At 40.8% G+C, this 24098-nt stretch overlaps 1 protein-coding gene across 3 annotated transcripts; it reads left to right on the plus strand.

Annotated features, from left to right (window-relative positions):
• Positions 1-964: 964 nt before the first annotated feature.
• Ankrd46 (ankyrin repeat domain 46) lies at positions 965-22826 on the plus strand. Of its 3 annotated transcripts, none has more exons than XM_042673076.1 (5): positions 965-1006; positions 12648-12751; positions 15451-15788; positions 16884-17042; positions 22086-22826. In XM_042673076.1, the coding sequence occupies exons 3-5, from the start codon at positions 15478-15480 to the stop codon at positions 22300-22302; spliced, it is 687 nt and encodes a 228-aa protein (XP_042529010.1). In that variant the 5' UTR covers positions 965-1006; positions 12648-12751; positions 15451-15477; the 3' UTR covers positions 22303-22826. The 3 variants fall into 3 exon arrangements, with proteins under 3 accessions (XP_042529010.1, XP_042529011.1, XP_042529009.1); XM_042673075.1 differs by lacking the exon at positions 965-1006 and adding an exon at positions 1595-1807; XM_042673077.1 differs by lacking the exon at positions 12648-12751 and having other exon boundaries at positions 973-1006.
• The last annotated feature ends 1272 nt before the right edge of the window (positions 22827-24098 follow it).

Raw genomic sequence — 24098 nt, forward strand, 5'->3', positions numbered from 1 at the left:
AAAGGCTCCTAGCCTATTTGATGGAGTGTTGGGGTGTCTTGTAGGGAAACCGGGGTATTACAGAGGGAAAAACTGGGAAGGAGCAAGGGAAGAGGTGACATCCTGCCTAATGCAACTGTAACGTCCCTATATATCACCTTTATAATAACAAAGAGAAAAACAAAACAACAAAAAATATGGAAGAGATTTCCTCAAGCTTGACCATCATCCTAAACACCTACAGGACATCGTCAAGAGCAAGCTAGTGCAAGCTAGTGACGGTAGATGGGCCCTGAAAGGGTGGGCTCCAGGCATCCTGGAGAGTGACTTGGTTGGGTGAATGGTGCTAAAACTCAGGGAGAAATGGGTCCAATGCTATGGTGGTGAGGCGGAGTCCTGTTGGCTCTAGGACCCTACTAGATAAATAAAACATTTTGCATGAAAGAAATAATTTAGTAAATGGACTTCTGACTCCATGTTTAATTGTGGCTCTGTGTGTGAGAGATACAGAGACTGACACAGACAGACAGATAGTTAGTAAGCCTGGGAATCTCACAAAGCCAGCTGTGAACTTTTTTAAAGAAAAGAAAAAACCTAGGGTCATATTTCAAAGCAGTCAGCCAATCTTGCTTTTGCGAATGTGGGTTTGGATTCCAGGAACACCTGCAGCTATTAATTGATGCTTAATAGCATCTAATAAAACGGTCCTTGTCCTTTGAAGCTTCCACTTAGCGGAAGAGATGGGCCGGATATTTAGAGAGAGGTGGAAGTGTAAAATCCTCGGAGTGTGTGTGAGTGTGGGGGGGTGGGGGTTGCAGATCAGATAAACCCTGTCTGTCTGGGTGGTCTGCAGTTGGGTGAATTCAGAGCAGGCCAAGCCGCGGAGCGGGCCTCCCATCTGCAGGGGGCGCTCGGACTCCGCGGGGCTCGGCCGCTCTGGCCCGGCGGAGGTCCCGCCTGCCTCAGTGGTCCTCCCCCCCCAGCGGTCGCTGAGGAGCCGCCGCCGCCGCCGCCGCTTGGGTCGCAGGTACTTGGGCCGGGGCGGAGGGCAGCACCTGGGCGGGAGCCGCTGACGCCTCGCACGTGCCCTGAGGGCTGTGACGGCCTGCGGAGCCCGGCCTGGGGCTGAGGCCGAGGGCGAGGATGCGACGCCGGCGCCGGCACCTGGGCAGGCCGGCCGGCCGGCCGGCGCGGGCCCGAGGGCGTCCTGGCGGCGGGGGCGGGGGCTCCGGGCCCGGGAGGGAGGCCAGGAGGCCGGGCCTCTTCAGAACGGAGCGACGCTGTCCGCGGGGAGGCGCCGGTGGGAAGCCCCGCGCGACCCCAGCTCGACCCCTCCCGGGGAGGACGGGGCGCGCGGACGCGTTCGCGCCGTCAGCTGGGCAGAACCTGCGGGTCAGGAGCCCACCTGTGAGGCCGACGTGGCCCGTGGCGCTGGGGGGCGTCCCTTCCACGAGGCCTTCCTTGGGGGGTGCTGGGCCTCCGTGCTGTCCCCGAGCCGTTTCCGCTCCAGGCTGGGCCACAGCTCCATCCTCCCCCCCCCCCTTTTTTTTTTTTTTGCTGGTTAATTGGAGAGGAGTCTCTTGGACGTACCTGCCCGGACTGGCTTCGATCCACAAATCTCAGCCTCCTGAGTCGCTAGGATTACAGGCGTGAGGCCCTGGCGCCCGGCCACCACCTAGGCCTTTTGGTTTTAACCTGCAGTGCGGGGAAGAAGCCAGCCGCGTTCTCCCCACGTTTCCCAGCGAGGAGCTCAAGAAAAAGGTCCTTAGTTTTTCTGTAGAACCGTCTGGCTGCACGGCGTAGAGAGTTGACTGCAGATCATCAGGAGGTAAAAATCGAGTAGTAACCCATCTCTTCAGAACATGGGTGTCCAGGAGCTTCTTAAAGAGCTGTACTGTGGTGTGGTGAGGATATTTATGACAGGGTCAACTGTCTGCAGTGTGTATTTCCTATCAGATATTTGCCAACTGATTTAAAATGCTTGCAACTGTAGTTGACTCTTGGCACAACCTTGATAAGTACCAGCTCAATTTACATATAAGGAAACTTAGGCACAAAGAGTCTCCCTTGGCCAAGGTCAGTTTGGCAAAGGATAGTGGGATGTTAGCCTCAGTAAGATTTTTGTTTCATTTTGGTTTGTAGTCCACTAATTTCTCTCAGAGTTAGTGTTCGTGGCAATATGTGAAAGCCCTGTTCCAAGCTACTTTTTAGTTTAAAAGGAGTTTAGTGAGAAAAATGTTTGCTCATTAAGGATTATAGTGATAATAAAATTAAGCATGTGGGAGATACTACATTGAGTACATTATGATTTGAAATAAATGGCTCTGTTTGGTTAACACATTTCATTGGTTTTATGTGTTTCTGGACCCATTTTAGTGAGTTTGCTTTGCCTTTTCAATATTATGGTAACAGTGCCAAAAGGTATCCAAGATTTTCCAAGACTGTAAGTTAATGTTTACAGGAGGTAGGAAAGTCATCGTGCAGTGATGATGAGGTAGATGCAGGGCATGTTATTTAGCACAAATTGAGTTACTTTACTATGAAAGATAAGAGATTTTCACAGTTTCTGACACTATTAGAATGGAAATTGTTATTTACCATTGTGGAAAGAGGTTGGATATAATATGGTTCCAAGTCTCCTAGCCTTTTTTGGATTTAAGGGTTTGCCTATTCAACTAGGCTCTGGTGGCTCATCCCTGTAACTGTAGCTACTCAAGAGGCTAAGATCTGAAGAGCCAGGTCAGGCAGACAATCTCTTTGAAGACTCTTTGAAGAGTCTTTGGAGACTCTTCAAATAACCAGCAAAAAGCTGAAAGTAGAGTGTGACTCAAGTGGTAGAGCATCAGCCATAGGCAAAAAAAGTCAAGAATGTGCCAAAAAAGCAAAGAACAATGAATTTACATATTCAATAGAGCATGGTAGCTCAAGCAAACAGCTGAAAGAAGAGTATGGCTCAAGTGGTAGGGCACCAGCCATGAGCAAAAAAGCCAAGGGTGAGTACCAAAAAACCAAGAAAAGACAAGAGAGAGGGATTATATATTCATCAGAGTATGGTGGCTCAAGCCTGTAACCCTGGCTTTCTGGGAGGCAGAGATTGGAAGCTGCAACCTGTGCATAACAGTTTGAGAGACTCTATTTTAAACAATGGCTGAATACTGTGGCACATGCCTGTTATCTCCCGTGACATGAGGCAGTGCAAATGGGTCAGTTGCAACCTGGTACAGCAGTACCCTAGTCCAAAAATAACCAGTGCAGGCTGGGAAGGTGGCTCAGTGGTAGAGTGCTTGCCTTGCATGCATGAGACCTTGGGTTCGATTCTTCAGCACCACATAAGCAGAAAAAGCCAGAAGTGCCGCTGTGGCTCAAGTGGTAGAGTGCTAGTCTTGAGCTGAAGAGCTCAGGGACAGGGCCCAGGCCCAGAGTTCAGGCCTCATGACTGACAAAAAAAACCAACCAACCAAACAAACAAAAAAACAAAAAACCAGTGCAAAAAGGCTAAGGGTGTGGCTCTAATGATAGAGTGCCTGCCTTGCAAGCAAAAAACCAGAGTTTAATCTTCAACACTGACAAAACCCACAAAAGTTTACCTACAGTATTCATTCAGCAAGTATGTAAATGCACAGATTGTCTTTTATGCTCAGGTGCTGTTCTAAGCATTGAGGATATACGAGTGACCAAAACAAAGTCCTTGTCTTTTAGAGCTAACATTCCATGGGAAAACATGGGCACCATAAACAAAATAAAATGTTACAGTTAAAATATAGCCAGCTAGGTGGTAATGATTACTGAGAAATAAAAACAAAGCAGTGAGGGGGCCAGGAAATGAGGGAAGGAGCAGAACATGTAAGTGAAACTGGCAGAGTGTGGGACAGCCATGCAGACATCAAGAATAGGGCTGAAGCCCAGAAACTACCAGTCTTGTTGGGTCCGAGCAGAGAGAGGGAATGAGGTTAGACACCTCAGGGCCCTAGTAAAGCTGTTGAGTTTTACTCCAAATGAGGACAGAGGTCATTAGGGGATTTGAGCGGAGAAACAAAGAGATCTGACTTCATGTTTTTGAAGGATCACGTGACTGCAGTGTTCAGAATTGACTGGAAGAGCAAAGATGAAAGCAGAGAGACCAGTTAGGAGGTTGGTGCCATAATCAAGTGTGATGATGGTGGCTCAGACAGGTGCTAGTAATGGAGGTACCATCATCACTCCCTCACAAGACCCCCAGTGCATGCCTGAACCCTTTAATAGTACATAACCTGTGTATAGTACACTATGCTTTTCCTTATATACACAGACCTATGACAAAACTTACTTTACAAATTAGGCCCAGAGATGAATAGCAACAATAAGAACTGTTCTTTATAATAGTACATGTTATGTGACTATCATCTCTCTTAATATATCTTCTACTGTACTTACCCTTCTTGCAGTGGAAGCAGCTACTTCACAGCCTACACGATGAGGTAAAGACCTGAACATAAACACCACAGTGCTGGCCCTGCCACACTTGGTCACTTGATCTGACAACCAAGAACGCTACTAACTGCCTAAAAGGCTAGTAGCAGAGAGGATACACAGGACAAAGCGGTGATTCACGTCTAAGTTAGAACAGAGCTAGATAGCTTGAGATTACATCACCCTGTTCAGACTGGCACACATTCTAAAACTTTCTAGAACTTTCCATTTAATATTTTGACCAGTATTGACCATGGGTGACTGGGGACTAGTGTAGTAAAACCAGGATTACTGTAATATTCTAGGTATAGCTAACAAATTCACTGATGAATTAAATATGGAATGTAAGAAAGAACGAAAGAATGAAGTGTGAAGGTACTGGTAGCTCATGTCTGTAATCTTGGCTACTTGGGAGGCTGAGATTCATGTAGGCTCACAATTTGAAGCCAGCCCAGGCAGAAAAGTCTCTGAGACCTCATATCTGAAGTAACTAGCAGAAAGCCAGGCTGATGGCATGGCTCATGTTGTAGAAAAATGGCCAAACAAGCAAGCCCAGTAATCACAAAGTCCTGAGTTCAAACCAAGATAGCAAAAAAAAAAAAAAAAAAAAAGAGTAAAATGTGACTACTGCCTGAGTTATGAGAAGGATATAGTTGCTGTTCACAGAAATGTCCACTAAAGTATAATTAAAAACCAAAATTTGGTTCTGACAAGACAGAAAATAATTGGTATAGAAGGATATCATATTGGATGATGATATTTTAGATCTACTTGAATTAGCAGTAGGAGACATACTAAAATACAGTGGTTAATTAATTAATTAATTCTGGTCCTAGGGCTTGAACTCTGGGCTTGGGTGTTGTCCCTGAACTCCTTGTGCTCATGACTAGCACTCTACCATTTGAGCCACAGCACCACTTCTGGCTCTTTCGGTGATTAATTGGAAATAAGAGTATCACAGCTGGGCTCTGGTGGCCTACGCTTGCAATCCTAACTACTCAGGAGGCTGAGATCTGAGGATCACGGTCCAAAGCCAGTCCCAGTCCAAAGCCAGTCCCGGCAGGAAAGTCCATGAGACTCTTATTTCCAATTAACCACCAGAAAACCAGAAGTGGCACTGTGGCTCAAAGTTATAGAGCACTAGCCTTGAGCTGACGAGCTGAGGGACAGTGCCTAGGCCCAGAGTTCAAGCCCCACAACTGAAGAAAAAAAAAAAAAGAGTATCCCAGGCTGGCTTTGAACAGCAATCCTCAGATCTTAGCCTCCTGTGTAACTAGAGTGTGTTTCTGGCACCAACATGGTAACTGCAAATACATCCATTGAACCTAGGTTTGTCTTTGCTTTCCTATCTGTCATTTTATAATTCACTATGCACTTCAGGTTATATAGAACTTCTAAAAAAATAGACATTTTACCACATTATTTTCAGTGCCTTAGTGTTTGTCATAAAGCAAATGGCAAAATATTAACTAGTTTTGAGATTGAGAATAAGAATTAGAGGGAAAAATTAGGTGAATCAAAACTAGCAAGCAGTTTTTTCTTTTTCTTTTTTTTTTTTGTTGGTCGTGGGGCTTGAACTAAGCAAGCAGTTTTTTATTGCTAGTGTTCAGAACAAACCCAAACAACTGTTTGCTGGAAAGACATTTTCTGCAGAACAGCAAGAGTGAAAGAGCCATGTTGCTGTTAGAGCTTAAGATCCTTAGTCACTGTTCCCACAATGGCTGGGTAGATCTCTGAGCAGTTTGTAAAAACAGTTTCATGGGCTAGTACCAGTGGTTCATGATTGCCATCCTAGCTACTTAGGAGGCTAAGATCAGGGATCTGGTTTCAAATCAGACAGGGCAAGTAAGTCCATGAAACTCAATTCTAGAAGTGGAGCTGTGGTTGGGCATCAGCATTGAGTGATAGAGCTAAGGGACAGTGCCCAGGCCCTGACTGAGTTCAAGCTCTATTACTGGAACAAAAAAGAAAATAAGACAGTTCCATAGCAGGTGGACAGATTTGTCACCCTGTGCTCCTATTTCTGAAAGATTCACCAGACTCCGAATATGTAGACATAAATGGAGCTGACTTGTCTATCTGCCATTTTAGTAGGAGAGGCTGGGTGTAGGAGCCAGCCCTCATTCATAACTCATTATACTGAAGAAGCAATTAGTTGTGCTAGTTCAGCTTTGCCTTAGAATATTGACATTTCCCTCTCGTCCCATCACTGAGAGGCAGCAAGAGGAAAGTTCTAGCTTTCCCCTTCCCAATATGCAAGTTCTACCTGTAACCCTTATTTTTATCCTTATAGGCTGGGCTAGGAAACTAGAGGGGGAAAATCTGTTCATTTCCTCCAACCGAGAGCCATTTCTAAGCATATACTCCCTGTCCTTGGGTGTCAGAAGGTGCTCCTCCCAAGTAGTTTACCAAAATAGATTACTCAGATCCCAAAGCAGGAAAAGAGCCAAAGGTTCCCTTAAAGCATCAAATACTCCTTGGCTCTTAGATATGAAGCCATTTATTCCCTTGCTTCAGAGTTATCTCATTTTTCCTGTCTAGTGGGGAAAAAGGAAATACCGAATACTCCATATTTTTTTTTCCCCTTTGCTATTCTGGGGTTTGGAATTCAAGGTCTTGCCCTTGCAAGGCAGGCTCTCCTACTTGAGCCACTCCTCTACCTTTTTGCTTTTAGTTAGTCTCAATAGGGTCTTCCTGTTGCTGGGAATGTGGCTTAGTGGTAGAGTGCTTGCCTAGCATGCATATAGCATGCATGAAGCTCTAGGTTTGATTCCTCAGTACCACATAAACAGAGAAAGCTGGAAGTAATGCCGTGGCTTAAATGGTAGAGTGCTAGCCTTGAGCAAAAAGAAGCCCAGGGACAGTGCTGCCCAAGCCTGAGTTCAAGCCCCAGACCCTCCTCCCCCCACCCTCCCCCCAAAATAGGGCCTTGTATTTATGCTCTGGGACTGCTTGGACCAGGACTTTATATTTCCTTAAGTTTTCCATATAGCTAGGATGATGATATGTGCCACTGTGCCCAGATTTTTATTGGTTGAGATGGGGTCTTCCATACTGCTCAGGCTGGCCAGGAGACACAATCTTCCCACTGTACTTCCTGAGTAGCAGGGATTACAAGTGTAAGCCGCTATACCTGGCTGCTGAACATTTTTTTTGTGTGTCCAGTCGTCGGGCCTGAACTCTGGGCCTGGGCACTGTCCCTCAGCTCTTCAGCTCAAGGCTAGCACTCTACCACTTGAGCCACAGTGCCACTTCTGGCTTTTTTCTTTTTGCTTCTGTGGTGCTGAGGAATCGAACCCAGGGCCTCATGCATGAAGGCAAGCACTCTACCACTGAGCCACCTTCCCAGCCCTGATGAATATTTTTTAAAGGAGAAATTAAACTTTATTTCAACTTTGAATTCCAAATAGTCATAGGATTATGATATTAAGGAACTGAAATGAAGCAAAGAAACTACAGAGGCACTCTTGCTGTATGCCTTTACCAGATGCTAAAGTTGCACTATAAGAAATAGGGCCACATGGTGGTGCTATTGTGCCATATGAACATTGTTGTTGTAGCGAAAACAAATAGTTGTGTTATTTGTTTTAAAATCAGGTAACATTGTCACTTATGTGTACTGAAAAGACTGACACAGCAGTGTTCATGTAATATTTTCATTATATGGTTACAGGTTATAAACTGGAAATTTCTTAGGGAGAAAGCTTTTTGCTAAGAATTTAAAATATGGCCAAATTACGTATAAAGACTCTGTAAGATAATAAAAAATATTAGAATAAAAATAAAACATCCTAAGCAACCAGTATTGCTTTTATGAATAATTTTGATTTATTTTAGGCCAATATCTTTTTTTTCTTTTGTGCTGGTATTGGGGCTTGAACTCAGGACCTTGTCTTCTTGCTTGGCTTTTTTGCTCAAGGCTGATCCCACTCACACTTCCTGGAATGGCTTTGAACCTTGATCTTCAGATTTCAGTCTCCTGAATAGCTAGGATTTTAGGCATGAGCCATTGGCACTCAGCATTAAATGTTTTTCCTAAAAGTTGAATTGTAGGTAGACTATGATTCAAACAAGTAATAGCTCAGTAATATAAATATTACCAGATATATATCAGGCATCCTTGAAAACAGATGAGGATTTTCTTGTTATCCCAGAAGTAAGAAATATTTGAAAATAACAAGTCCAGGAATTTAGTCACTTCCTGTGAAGTAAGAAGACATTTCTAAACATTTTATTGTTTTCCCACAAAAGTTTGCCTTGTATGAGATGATTAGAGTCGCCTCTGCATGTGTGTGCTGGATGTGTTTCCTCTAAAGTAAGAGACACACCAGAATTTATTGTTTTTCTGAAGTTTAAAAAGTTCATTTTAAACGAAATGCTTATAATGAGTTAAGTTGCAATGTGAACACTAGATTAATATTTCCCCTAATTTCCTTTTACGAAAGCTTTGCTAAAGTAATTCATTGTGTATAAAAGAATCCTAAGAAACAAACAGTAATTCAGTTTTCTTACTCATCTAGTCTAAGATAGTTTTTGTTTTGTTTTTGTTGTTTAGTTTCAGTGAGGATGAAGAATTGCAAGAATTCAGTAAATTTAGTAAATGCAAGTATTATGCATCTCATATTGTAGCATTTATGTGCATAACAGGAGACAAATAAACATGAATTTGTTCTTTTCATTAAGCTTAGTTCTTTAAGAACATCTACTAAGAAATATCTGATTAACCTAGTTTAATTGGCACATGCACTTACACATAATCAACTGGGCTTTTAAAAAATCACTCAGTTATTCACATATTTCAAATTAGCTTTCTTTACTGTGTTAAAGAAGTTTTAAACTGTTAATTAATTGGTAGCCTTGAATTGAAGAAATCACAAAATTAAGAATTTTGAGCACAACCAAATTAGACTCATCATATTGGAAAGAGCACAAAATATGAACTCCCTACAAATTGAGATATAGAGTAAAAATGTATCAGGGTTGTGAATCATGATTTATCTCAAATTTGCTCTTGTTGAACTTGCATTGTTTTTAGCATTGGAAGTAATGTTTAGAAGATTCTACTTAAAATCTTCCAAGGCTCATCGTGATTCTGGGGCATCCTGAAAGGATGTTATTCACAAGTCCTTTTTTAATTTTCTTGTACTTTCAAAAATAGGACAGCTGTTTTCCTTTTTTAAGAACCCCAAATAACAGTTTGTATATTTTGCCTTTATTTAGGACAGTTCACTCAAAAGATTAGAAATTTGAACCTTAGCCATATGATTGATAGAAATTGACTTCACAGGCCCCTCTAATTCAATATTCCAAAAAGTAAGTAACTAAAGATGTTAAATCGAGCTTAGTTTGAGATGAACTATAGACTCAAATTTTGGAACTTTTATAGAAAACTTTTATAAGAAGTTTTAAAGAATGCACTGTGTCAAGATGGTTGACAAAAGGAAACTGTTGACCTGTCAGGAGTCCTGTGGAACAGGAGGCCAGTTTCCTGGCCACACAGCATATCGGCCGCATCTGCTTACATCCAATACCTGAGAACCTGCTAGGATATTCAGAAAGGGGAAGAAGAGGAAGGAAAAAAACCTGTGCACAAATGTTTGTAGAAGCTTAAATGTAAGAACTGGAGACAGCCAGATGTCCTCTAGTACGTGAACTGTTAAACAGCCAACACCCATGTGATGGATTACTACCCAGAAATAGAAAGGAACAAATAATTAATCTAAAAGCCTGGATAAATCTCTGAAGAGTTGTGCTGAATGGAACAGGCCAATCCTTTGCAAAGGCTCTGTGTAGGGTACCATATTTTCTATTTATGTATCATTCTTGAAGTGCCAGAACTAGAGAAATAGAAGACAGAGTAATGATTTCAGGGGTTAGGAGAGGGTAAGAGGCAAGTAGAGCAGCTGTGACAGAAATGTCCTGTGTCTTCGCTGTGTCGGTGTCAAGATCCTGACTGTGATGTACTAGAAATTTGCAACATGTGACCATTTGGGGGAAACTAAGTAAAGTCCTCAGGATCTTTCTATATTTTATCTTACATGTGAATCTACAGTGATCTAAAGAAATAAAAGGTTCACATGATATTCAGTATATACTCTTTGGAAATGAACTGTATAATTTGTGGATAGAGACAGAGGACAAAACTGGAAAGCAAAGGAAGGGCTGACATTGTCCAAAAATGAAATGTACTCATTACTTGACTTATTAAATGGTAACCCACTCTGTGCAACACCTTAATAACAAATTATATTAAATAAATAAAAGGTTTACTTAAAAATCTCTAGTTCTTTTTATCCCTTGAACAATAGTTAATACACATTCTGAGTTTTATTTACTTCATTACTTGGGAAAGTTTAGGTTTTTAGTGATCAAGATCTGATGGAGGTTGTGGAAATTTCTTTTGACTTGGTTTCTGATTTAGTCTAATGTATTTGTATAATATTAAATAAGAAGGAATTACAGAATTCTGTAATTTGATCAAGTGTGTTTTGTGACCAGGCCTCTGCATATCAAAAGAAAAGGGCAGAAGCATAGTTTTTCTTGTGGAAAGCAGAACATTAGGAATACTTCATTATTAGGAATACATGGGGATGTAACTATATGGTGTCCGTACTCTTATGTCCAAATACAAAGGAGAACATTTCATTATGTGAATTCTGTTGGCCTTCACATAACCCCTTCGCTCTCTTTTTAACTTGAAATTGGGGCCATTTCATGTTGCCCTAGTTGTGAAGACTCGCTGTGGTGGTCAGGGTAAGAGGTGGACAAGGACTCTGCTTTAGATAAACTCAGAATATTTGTCCAAGAACATTGAATTTAGAGAATCCGTGATGACAAGTTTGTCTAGATTGCTGTTACAGAACCAGGAAACCAGGAGGCAGCTGAGGAGAGTTGTTTTATGTGCCATCACATCTTTGCCTTAGGCACTGGTTCAGTTGTGGGCATAGACCTTAACATCCAGTATCTCAGCCACCCCCCCATCCTCTCCCCCAGGTCCAGTGTAGCCCCAAAGCTCCCTAGGGTGCCTCATAAGGTGCCAGTAGTCATTTCCCTGTGTAAACTAAATGTATTTGATAACTGACAACGAATGACCAGTAAAAGGTCAACATGCATCTCAACCTGACCGTGAATTTTAGAGTTTGTACTTTATATCCTACTCCTTAGCGTGGCACATTTGAGGCAGGCACACAGTAAATGTTTGTTTAATGACTTAGTGTTGCTTTGTTGTGACTCATGCTTCCTGGTGTGACCTCTTTGCACAGTGCCTCCAGACAAGAGTCGGGTGGGTGTGCAGGGTGTTCTTGTGGTCTCCAGGGCATAAAGGGCCAACCCATGTGGGCCCCATAGATGCGTGAGTCCGGGGTGACAGACACGCTGTGTAGGAGTGACACGGGCGAGGTGGAGAAAACAACTAGATTGGGCCTGATTTTCTTCCACACTGAAAAGATAGGGGAGAGATTTAAGTATTTGTGTTCCAGACAGATTAGAAACATTTTTATTTAAGCAAATCCTGTTTTGTTTTAATATAAGTTATGGCTGATTTTGGCACCAACCCTCCTCATTTTTGTCTTTCCTTTTCTTTGTCTTTCCTTTCTTCCTCCCTCTCCCTCTCCCCATCTCCCTCCCCTTTCCCTCTCCCTCTCCCTCTCCCTCCTTCCATTATTTGCCAACACTGGAGCTTAAACTCATGGCCTTGTGCTCTTGCTTGGCTTTTTCACACACGGCCAGTTCTCTACAACTTGAGCCATGCCTCCAATTCCCAGTATTGTATTTCTAAAAATGCTTTTGTGAGAGGCTGGGGGTGTGATTCCATAGTAAAGCACTTGAATAGCATGTGGAAGGCCCTGGGTTTGATCTCTACCACTGCTCAATAAATAAATACAATAAAATGCTTTTGTAGACTAATTTGGCGGCTGGCCTCCATGTACCTTGTGAAGAATTATGCATTGGGAATTCCAAACAGTGACTGAAAATGATCTTCAGAGCCTTGTTTGTTCCTTACTGGTGGCACATAATTTGGCTCTTTACTTCCCTCCTGCTGCTCCTGCTTTGCCATTTGTGGCTCATATCAAGCCTTCTGCTCTCTTCACGATCACAAGTCGCTGCCTTGGCCTAGGTGTCTAGAGACCGCGCCCAGGCCCCACTGGCCTACCCTGTGTAACAGAACAGCTCGTTCTTTACGCCACACCTTGGTTGTAACTGATTTTTTTAAATTGTAGATCCTTGCTGGTACATTACTGGATATTTTTGTTGCACCTTGTTAAGAATTGAACTAGCTGGCTGAGTGACCACTGAAGTGCAAAGATCTAATCTTGCAGCCCACGTGAGTATTTGCTACTGTGGACTCCTCAGTGTGGGAGACCTACAGCTTTGATGGAGAGGAGTTCCGTCTGCCCCTGTGCTCATTAAATGTGGGGTGAGGTTGGCAGCTCCTCAAGGACAGAGAAACTGACAAGATTTACCACACATACTCTCACTCAGTAAGCAGACAAGAAAGGCTTGTGGTCATACTGAGCTGACATTTACAAAATCCCAGTCGGCCAACCACAAGCATTCTTACAGCACTTGAATAAAAACTTCAAGAAGGCTGCTTTTTAATGTCTCTTCTTACGGAATCTAGAATCTATTCTAATTACAAAATCACTTGGTATGTGGTATTTTATTTTTTTAAATGTTGTCCCTTTTTTGGTGCAATCCAGTGAATACTATAGTGGAACATAAGGAGATTATCCTCAAGAAAAGTTCTTAACTGATTTATTTAGGTGAGTGTTGTTGTTTTTTTCTTCCAGTACTGAGAGCTCTTGCTTGCTCACAGCTGGCATTCTACTACTTGAGCCACCTGGCTCCTTTTTTTTTTTCCTGGTCTTGGGACTTGAACTGAGGGCCTAGGTACTGTCCCTGAGCCTCTGTGTTCAAGGTTAGTGCTGTACCACTTGAGCCACAGCTCGACTTCCAGCTTTTCTGAGTAGTTTATTGGCGATAAGAGTCCCACAGACTTCTTGCCCAGGCTGACTTCAAACTGCGATCCTCAGATATCAGCCTCCTGAGTAGCTAGGATGACAGGTGTGAGCCATAAGCACTTGACAACCATCTGGTTTTCTGCTGGTTAATTGGAGATAAGAATCTCATGGGCTTTTCAGCCCAAGATAGCTCCAAAACGCAATCTTTAAAATTTTACCCTCCCAAGTAGATAGGATAATAGGTGTGAACCACCAGCACCAGGGAATAATTAGAGATTTATTATTATTTTTAATCTAGAGCCAGGTATGAGAGTACATGCCTGTCATCTAGCAATTGGAAGGCTGCAGCAGGAGGATCATGAGTTTGAGGTCAGCTGATGTTACATAGGGAGACCCTGTTACAAAGCAATCATTATTTAATTGAGAATCTACACTTTATTTTACCTTGACCTCTGTAATTGGTAATTAGGGGCATGATTTACTTCACATGGGATTGGCCTTAACAGCTTCTGCTCACCCTTCACTTCCACTGAGCCATAATGTGCTCTGCGTCCCTCACAGGCCGTCCCTACCTGCCGCTGTTCCAGATCAGCCTCTCATCTGTTCTTGCGTAGACTGTACCACCAACCTGCTGTTGGACGTCTCCTGTCCAACCCTCCATATTGCCTCACCTCTTTCTAATTGACTAATGGGATCATCCATGTCCTTGGCTTAAAATCCTACAGTGACCTTCACTGAAATTTCAGAATAATAAACTTTACCTTTCTCAGAGGATTCATAAAAAGCCTCTATTCAATGTCTGGCTCAGAACAGGCCCTCAGAATATGCAACACCCCTCCTCCCCCAACCTGAGAATCCATGACAGTAGCAGAGAGAGCTCTGGTGTGAGGCAGTCCAGGGCTAGAGGCCTAAGACTGTGGTGTAAAATCAGACTGAAAAGAGAAAGGACCCCAGAGCATTGCAGTCTCCGAAGCCATGGTTCTGCTTTCTTGAATCCCATGGAAGTTAGGCATAAGAGTATTAGTCCAACACCCAGTTCCATTAATGTTCCAGAAAGAAGACCACTTAAAAATGTAAGCTGACTTGCCTGCCTGTAACTAAGCTTTTTTAACCTTAGAGTCAGAGAGGCAGCCTATAAATGCATCAATCTCTCCCTGTCCCTTTGTGTTTGCTCTTCCGTTTCCTAGTGAGAATTCCTGTAACAGACTTTACCTTTTTCTTAAATGAACCGAGGGGAAGAATATGAGAGCTTTTGTTTGCACATTGGTAAAACAGAATGTCCTGAGGCACACTAGTGGCCAGAAGTATAGCGAAAGGGATAAAGATGAACACATGAGCAGGAGAGGTGGAGTATACAGTGCACACCATTGTCCTGTTCCCAAGCAGACCTCTCCCTCCCTCACAGTCTGCAGACAGGGGAGTCTGCCAAAAAGCATAATAGGGATGAACATAACAGAATAGGGTTAATACTATAACAAAGAAGAATTGACATTGATTTAATGATATTTCCCGTTTTTAAAATTCAGTTTACTTTTTTCTTTTTACAAAATCCTATTGAGTGTCAAATAAGGCAGGTGATATGTGCAGGTAGTTTCAGTTGCCATATGGAATATCTCAAATATGAGAAGAAGCAAATAAATCAAAGAAAATTACTTTGTATTAAAATTTGAATGTCTGCCAGCAGTAGCATTTACACACACCCACCCCCCCCCCCACACACACACACTCACAAACCCACACCACAAACAGTTCTTTAAAGTTTAAAGATTGTATATTCCTGTCTTCTAATAGTGTAATAAACTTAAGTCTCTCAATCTTTTTACATAAGATGAAATAAAATAGTTTTGTAGCATTTTAATCTTGACCCAACAGATGTGAAGAAAATAAAATATTTTAATGGAAAATAAAATGTAATCGATAACTTTACTATTATTCCTGTTTAGGAAGGTAATTTATTGTAGGTGAGTAGCCAAGAGGAATAAGAAATAGAACTTTCCTTGTTTACTTCATTGTCTTGGCTTCCTTTGGCTTAATCAGATCTTACCTTATATTTTTATTACAGGTTTATTTCCCCCACTGCGTCACAGCAATGTCCTACGTTTTTGTAAATGATTCTTCTCAGACTAATGTGCCCTTGCTACAAGCCTGTATTGATGGTGACTTTAACTACTCCAAGCGGCTTTTGGAAAGTGGCTTTGACCCAAATATTCGTGATAGCAGGGGCAGGACAGGCCTTCACCTCGCCGCAGCCCGGGGGAATGTAGACATCTGCCAGCTGCTGCATAAATTTGGTGCTGATCTGCTGGCCACAGATTATCAGGGAAACACAGCTCTTCACCTCTGTGGCCATGTGGATACAATACAGTTTTTAGTTTCCAATGGACTGAAAATTGATATTTGGTAAGTTCTTTGTCGATTTTGAAATCTAGGTCTTTCTTCTCATTAGTCTTTCATTCCGTGATCTAATCTCAGAGACTACTCATTGTTTCCTCATTGATCAATTGAAATGACAAGTTCAGAAAGGTGTGGAAGACAGTGAAATCTTGTTAGGTGAGTGCAGAAGCTAGAGGCTGACTTCCAGATCTATGCTGAGGTAGTGCAATTCTTTCCTATAAGAATAGTAACTAGTTTAGTGTGAGACAATAAAGAAGCAAAGAACTAACAATTGTTGAAAATATACTTCAAGCTAGACCATGCTTACTAACGTTAGTTTATTTTATTCACACAGTAAATAGCTTTTGCTATAGTTGTTGTCTTTATTTTATGCATGAGATCTTTGAGAAAGAAGTCACACAGTTAATAAGGGACAGAGCTAGAATTTGAACCTGGTTTCGCTGACTCCAGAGTTTGTGTGCCTTCTGCCACATAACAGGCCAATGTCATAATTTCTCTGGGGTCCAAAGTCCTTTATTGACTAAACAGTGTGAGGAAGTCATGGAGTTTTTTGTTTGATTTGGTGAGATCCAATTTCTTGAAAAATGTCACGCTACCTTTAAAATTGAGCTCAACCTATAAACAGCAGTTATATATTGCCTGGTTTATTGTCTCTAATGCCCCTGAGTCTGAAAAAGATTTGACTATTACAGGATAGAATGGGGCAGAAATTGACTGTAGGACTTGATATGAGGGGTTTTGTCCTGTTATGGATGCTAAGTAGCTAGGTAAACCGAAGCAATTTTCTTTTAAATTCTTAGATTTCTTTATTAAAGAGGGAATCTAGAACTAGATTTCTCTAATTAATCTCCATGATGGTCTTATTTTCCTTGCTTGCTATTATTTATTCATTCTTTGACCTTTTATTTTCTTTTTCCTTGTCCCTGGAAAGAAAAGAAATACATTAATTCAAAAGTCAGCTTCTGGCTTGATTTTTGGCTCTGCTTCTACTTCTCATTTTGTGCTATTGGTCCCATCTTCTCTTTGCTGAGATCTACACTAACAAGTGTAATGCTGTACACTTGCCATCATGACCTCTTTATGTTTGTGTTTGTTTTTAAGCAATCATCAAGGCGCTACCCCTTTAGTTCTGGCGAAGCGCAGGGGCGTGAATAAAGATGTTATCCGATTGCTAGAATCCCTGGAAGAGCAGGAGGTAAAAGGATTTAACAGAGGAACCCACTCAAAACTGGAGACTATGCAAACAGCTGAGAGTGAAAGGTACTCAAGATACTATTTTTAAGGGTATACATACATGAATTTTTATTTTAAAATGAAAATACTCATTTTCAGAATATTCTAGATTAAATATATTCAAAATGTAAACCCACTTAAGAGTGAGATATATCATCTTATTCATGGTAGACTAATTGTTAGAACATAGACAAAAATAACAAATGCTGGCAAAATATAGAAGTAAAAATCTTTTAAACATTGTGGGATTAAAGATTACTAAGTCCATTATAGAGAATTACTAAGTCCATTATAGAGAACTTACTCAAAACTGAAATTAGATATATGATACAGCAAACTCATATCTGGGTATATACCCCAAGAAAATGAAATAAAAATATCAAAGAGATAACTACATACCCTTGTTTACTACTTACTACATTATTCTAAATGGTTGAGACATATATATTCTTCTGGGGTTTTTTCCCTTTACACCACTTTATTCTTTTTTAAATATACATTTTTTATTGTAAAGATACTGACTGTGTAGGGGGTTAGTTACATGAGTAAGGTAATGAGTACATTTCCTATGGAGCATTGTTACCCCCTCCTTTGTTTTTCCCTACCATGCCTTTCCTCCCCACCTCTCCAACTCCTCTCCCTCACCCAAAATTGTAAAGTTCATTTTCAACATAGTGTCTTGTTCAAGATACTATTTTTGAAGGGGCAGGCCACTAAGTACTTGAATATTTTGTGGTTACCTTGGAAACTTTTTATTCCTTTGTTCTTAAGTGCAAGGTTTTGATACTGTCTTTGAATTCCATTAAAGGTCTCTAGGGTTCCAGATTACAGTTGGGAAACCATTGACAGAAGTACTGTGTGGGCACAGGCACGTAGTACTGTTAGTCTTCCGCTGTACAGCAGGAGAGGGAGTTACCCTCTGAATATGAGGGAAGGATCAGGGCTTGAGAAGTTTAAGTACAGGTCACAGAAAAAAATGGAATTTCAGAAAAGGAGGGAAATGACTGAGAAATCAGATAATACTAGGAAGATGGAAAAGGTGGTTGCAAGGGTAGAAAACTATAGTGTTGGGAAATAAACACAAGAGGGGAAGCTAAGAGTACCATATGAGTGAAATCACTCATTGAAAATGACTTTCACATCAAGTTGAACTAGTGAAATTTAGGCTCTAAATATTTTATCACTTTCATCTGGAAGCAGCAGAGAAAACACTTCAGAGGGCTCCAGAAAGGTGCCAGCTATCTTTTCTCCTGGCTTCTCTGGCTCAACAGGTAAAGTCAGTAGGGCTGACCTAGTTTGTCATAGCATAGAATTTGGTGGCCTGCCATGGACTTTCAGCCTCCAAGTTATGCAGTGAGATGAGAAGCATGATGAACTTACCGTGAATAGTAGAATATAGATGAAAGAAACAAGGACCCACATGAGCTGTTAATCAAGCATCGGGGAGATCAGGACTCAGATTTAGGATCACGTAGACCACTGGGATCATTAGTTCTGTGAGTTTGAAATGGAATGGCTTTTATAGCTCACCTTTCATCTGATTCCTTTGTTCTGGTGAGAGCCTTCCTTCTTCATGTGCTGGTTGGTGTATTCCTGAGCACCAAGCTTAGGGCTTGAGCCGGCTCCCCTTCAAGCTTAGATTTATTTTGCTTAGCTACTTTAAAGCACTTATATTATCTTAAGCAGATGGAAGGGTTTTACTCTAAAATGGTGCATTCTTCTTAGGACTTAGGATTGGGAGCTGGCAAATACATGAAGTAAATAGAAGTCAGACTCATCCGCCAACCTTTCTTCCCTCCTGTGTATATCAGGCTTCTGACCAACAGTCAGAGAGCCACAGGCAATTGAATATCTTGGAGTTAACTCTTCTTCGTAAAGACTATGCTCCTTCAAAACAACTTGTTTTCATCTTTCTATCAAATTATGTGAACTTACTTTAAGTTTTGTGTTTGTGTGTGTGTGTACACTTGTACTCAGGTACTTCTGCCCTTACCTCAGCCTTTTTACTCATGATTGGCCCTTTGCCATTTGAACTATCCCTCAAATTCTGGCTTTTTCTTAGGTAATTGAGGATAAGAGTCTTACAGATTTGTCAGCTTGGGCTGGTTTCACACCTCAGTCCTCAAATATCAACCTCCTGAGTAGCTAGTATCACAGGTGTGAGCCAATGACAGTCAGCTACTCTAAGCCTCCTTTTTGTTTGAACTATGAAAAATGTCCAAGAATGTGTTTTTTCTTAGTGTAGTTTGGAGACTTACTTTGTTAGTAGCCAGTTTCTTGATCCCTCTTTTATCAGAAATATACTTTTGCTATGTTTCAGTCATGCTTACTTATTAGCTAAAAAGTGACTCCTTGTTTGAGTAGTCCAGTATCAGGTATTTATTATTCCTACTTTTTCCCCACATACTTATCATTTCACTTCAACATGAAATTTTTTTTGCTTATAGCTTTGTGTGAAGCCACTTCTTCAAAAATTCAATTACTGGAGTTGGAGATCTGGCTCAGGTGGTAGAGGTAGGGTGTTAATTAGCCACTGAACGAAAGCATCAGACATGGAGTTTGGTTCTGGTCTTGGACAAAAAATAAAATAGATTATTAATACATCTATTTCCTGGTTTTCTGATCTTGATGTTACCCGTTAGTGTCATGGTTCAGCATAGTAGATGATGCTTAAATTAAATTTAAAGACATCTTTAGAAACCCAAACCAAATGGATTATCACTTCACAGATGGTAGGATAGCTGTAATCCAAAAGATAGGATGAGAATGTGGCTCGGTCATGGAGCCTTTGCCCGACATGCATGAGGCTCTGAATTTAATCCCTAGCATTGCAAGTGGAAAAAAACAACAAAACAATGACAAAAAAGACAGATAGCAAGACCCTCAACCATTGCTGGAGGATATAATGCAGTGCAGCCATTTTGGAAAACAGCCTGACATTTCCTCCAAAGGTTACACATGGAGCCACCATCTGACCCACAATTTTATTTCTAGGTACACACCAAACAAAACTGAAACACTGTGTTCACACAAAGACTTCTGCCCAGATGTTCACAGGACCATTGTTCATATAGTCCAAACGTGGAAACTGCCCAAATGTCCATCAGCTAATGAAAGAATTGACAATGTCATCTGTTCATCAAGTGGAATATTATTCCACCTTAAAAGGGTTGAAATACTGATGGATATTGAAAACATGCCACATGAGAGAAGCCAGTCTCAAAATGCCACACAACTGTGCTTTTGAAGGTCCAGAGTAGGCAAATTGAGAGACAAAGTAGATATAAAGGTTTCTGGTGGGGGCGGGGGGGAGGGGGGGATGCATGGGGCAGAGGAGTGCCTTATGGTATAGACTTTCTTATAAGAGATGATAAAAGTGTGTTGGAATTAGTGGAGCTGGCTTACAACTTTATGATCACTAAACCCACTACATTTCATAGTATAGAAAGATCAGTTTTATGACATGGATCATATCCGTAAAACAAGTAGAGCAAAAACCATAAAGGGCTTGGTTAGCACATGGCATGGCTTAACTGTGTGATGGGCTTTTATAGAGCAGAAGATAAGGCAAGGTCTTCAATGTGTGAGCTACAATGCTTTCCTTAGAATTCCCCAAGTTGTAGCATAATTTCTGTGTGAAAAATATTTCCCCATTCCTGCATGTTATCTTAAGTCTAATTTAGCTTTTTTAAAAAATTATGTCGACATGGGATGATAAAGACAGTGAGGATAATACAGGTTTAATACACACACCCAGAAGCACCCCCACCACTACCTCTAAACCAGAGTGAGCTGTGCCCTGAACAATAGGAAGTGTTTTACTGGATGAAATTGCTGTCCAGAATTTTGATTAGCAGAGCTCATAAAGCTCCTAGAGAATGCTTGCGGAATTCTTGTTTTATACCTATCATTTGAGTGTACTGAGAGCATGTCAGCATTGCAGACTCAGTACATTTCATACAGCTCAAAAGAAACCTGTCTTGCACCCCCGTATTTACAGTTTCACTTACCATCTGTCTTATTCTGGACTTTTCTATATTGTATATTGCCACATTATTCTCTTACTCAGAGAATAGACATTTTTTAGTGTGAAAAGAACATGGATGTTGATTTCATTGTGCACACCGAAGGTTGGAGGAAAATGAAGAGGTTTCAGAAGGGTGGTAATGAGCTTGTATAACCAATGGATAGTTGATACATATGATTATGGTCTTTGTGGCTTTAATTTAAATGATACCCTGTTGTTGGACCTGCCTGTTGTGACATAGCTGAGTGCTAATCCCTTAAAGCTTCCAGTGTATGACCATGTGTCCTTCCAAATACCGAAGTCAGACATCTTATTTGTCTCTTTCTGGTGGTTATAATTCTATTGATAATGTTCGGAAAACCAAAATCATCATCTTATAATGTTTATACTACTATATTTTCAGCTAGATTCAGTCTTTATGCAGAAAAGAAATAACTCATTCTGAATTATTGTATAACAGAAATAAAGCCAGTAGGAGAAAACTCTTCAGAATTCTCAACGTCTAGACCAGTCCATGTGTACAATGAATGAGGAATAAGCTTCCACTATACTTAAAGAATCCCTCAGATTATTAAACTTATAAAAATTCCTCTTTTACTTCTACATTTTTTAATGATTTCTAAAATGTACACCTGTTTTCATTTATATGAATTCTTGAATTTTATTTTGAATCTCCTAAGTTTAAAATAAAATATATTTGGCTTAGTATATTGACAGAAACTGCTCATTTGACCTATTTTAAAACTTCTGTGTGGGGCTTCTTGTGTACCATTTTTAATTCTAATTTGACTGCTGGATACTAAATGAAGGTCCATCATTATTATGGTTTTATCAGTTTATTGTTTAAGGTAGATTGTCCCATTACCTGTGGATCTCTAAATGGGCACCTGGGTGAGTGAGAGCATCATTATAAGCTAGTTTTCTTCTTGTAAGTGTTGCATTGTAAGATCCGCCTTTTCTAAGTAATATAACGGCTCTCGTTTCATAGTTTTGAAGTGGTAAAGTATGCCCTTTCATGTCCTTCTCTTCTCTCTCTCCTACAGTGCCATGGAAAGCCATTCTCTACTCAATCCCAACCTACAACAAGGTGAAGGAGTTCTTTCCAGCTTTCGAACCACATGGCAGGAGTTTGTAGAGGATCTGGGCTTCTGGAGGGTCTTGCTTTTGATCTTTGTCATTGCTTTGCTGTCTCTGGGCATTGCTTACTATGTTAGTGGGGTGCTGCCCTTTGTGGAAAACCAGCCTGAACTGGTACATTGAAGGAGGTCATGGGAGATGAAGAAAAGACCTGTTTCCTGGCTCCCAAAATTAGTTCTGTTTCTCAGAATTTTTCTTAGTTTAAGGCAGTGAGGACTGTACATTTTTGTTTTTGCATTTTTATTTACTATGACCCTGTGTAAAAGAGAGTTGTTCATTTGAACTTCAAGTGTGAGTCAAGTTTATAGTCAAGTATACTGCATCCTCATGTTACCTCTGGAGGAAAGTTCCCCGTAGCATTGCTTGATGTAATCATAGTAACTAGTAGCTGAAGAGTAGTGACCATACCCTAATGTAGGACCAGTTGACATACCCAAAAAACAAAAGAGTTTCTTGGATGATTCAGGTTTGGTTTTAGTTCAATTTTTGCAAGAACCTCTTTTCTCTTTATTTACTTTCTATATAGCAAATAGTATCATTAAACTATTTGGTTTGTTCTAATATTAATAATTTAATTAAATATTTCTTTTTGTCAGTTGTGGAGCTTGAACTCAGAGCCTGGGCACTATCCCTGAGCTTTTTTCTTGCTCTAGTCTAGCGCTCTACCATTTTGAGCTACCATGCCACTTCTGGTTTTCAATTGGAGATAAGAGTTTCACAGACTTTCCTGCCTGGGCTGACTTCATACTTAGATCCTCAAATCTCAACCTTCTGAGTAGCTAAAATTACAAGCACGAGCCACTGGTGCCCGGCAATCATTTAATGTTCTAATATTTTCTAATTGAGGCACAAACCCTTTGAAAATAAGCTATTTTTTGTAGTTTTAGGGTAATTTTGACTTGTTGCAAACTGCTTTGTTAGTATCTGTGAAAAATCAGCTGAGAAGTTTGCTTCAGTCACTTCTCCATTTCCCCTTGTGTTTATTTTAGAGGCATCCTATTCATCAAAAATAGTCATGAAAATACTTTTTGTACTGAATAGTTTGCAGGGAAAAATCATTCTGATATTTAACCGTCAGCGTAATTCTTCAGTACTATTGCAGTTCAAGAATCAGTTCTCTAAGCTGGCTGTGTTGTCACAGCTTCATCTTATTTATTTCATGTGCAGCCCTGCTGAGAGGCTGGAAGGGCTTCTGCCCGTGCATATTAGTAATCTTTGACAGCAGGAGTGGTTGAAGTGTTTTTGAGCCACCTGCCTGAGCAGCACTGTGCTGGGTGTCATAAACTCTACAAATGGTAACATTATGTAAGTTGGAATCTGGCCCCAAACTGTACTGCAGCTCTCAGCAGTGTGCTTGAAGGCCTTTTTGTTAATGACTCTATCATGTATAAATCGTGTTCTTAGGTTAGTAGAAAAGAATATTTAAACTTAATAATTGTTCGTTGAATAAAGTCTGAAAATTAGAGTGAAAATTTGTGTTTTTTTAGAACAAAGTCATCTAAACCACTGCTAATAGGTTTGTTGCTAGAATTAGAAATCATAGAGTACAAGTGGTATTTCTGTGATTCTTTTTTGCTTCTTGATCTTTTTCTCCTTTGTATCTAGTGTCTGATACTGAGGCTTTTTTCTTCCATGTGCTTTTATTGTATCTTAAAGAGATGTTTTAAGGTATCTGACTAACTGCTTCAGGGTCAGCTTGCATAGTCTTGCTTTTAGGTTAAATGCACAAAATCAATCATGCTTGGTGTGAATACAGAATGAATAAGTGAATAAACAAATATATATGGTTTTAGAGTGGAGAACACTGGGACAGAAGTTCAAAGTACGCTTTGTAATTAGCTTTGTAAATCTAAACAGATGCATGATTGGCCATTTTTTAAAGATTAGTTTTTCCTTTAAATTCTTTTTTTTTTGGGGGG

The sequence above is a fragment of the Dipodomys spectabilis genome, unplaced genomic scaffold, assembly GCF_019054845.1.
Source record: "Dipodomys spectabilis isolate Male_0828 unplaced genomic scaffold, ASM1905484v1 ptg000783l, whole genome shotgun sequence".
Taxonomy (NCBI): domain Eukaryota; kingdom Metazoa; phylum Chordata; class Mammalia; order Rodentia; family Heteromyidae; genus Dipodomys; species Dipodomys spectabilis.

Excerpts from the sequence above, each read along its gene's own strand:
- Ankrd46 (XM_042673076.1), top strand. The coding sequence starts at position 15,478 with ATGTCCTACGTTTTTGTAAATGATTCTTCTCAGACTAATGTGCCCTTG. Across the intron at positions 15,789-16,883 it reads GGACTGAAAATTGATATTTG|CAATCATCAAGGCGCTACCC; the intron begins GTAAGTTCTTTG and ends TTTGTTTTTAAG. Across the intron at positions 17,043-22,085 it reads CAAACAGCTGAGAGTGAAAG|TGCCATGGAAAGCCATTCTC; the intron begins GTACTCAAGATA and ends TCTCTCCTACAG.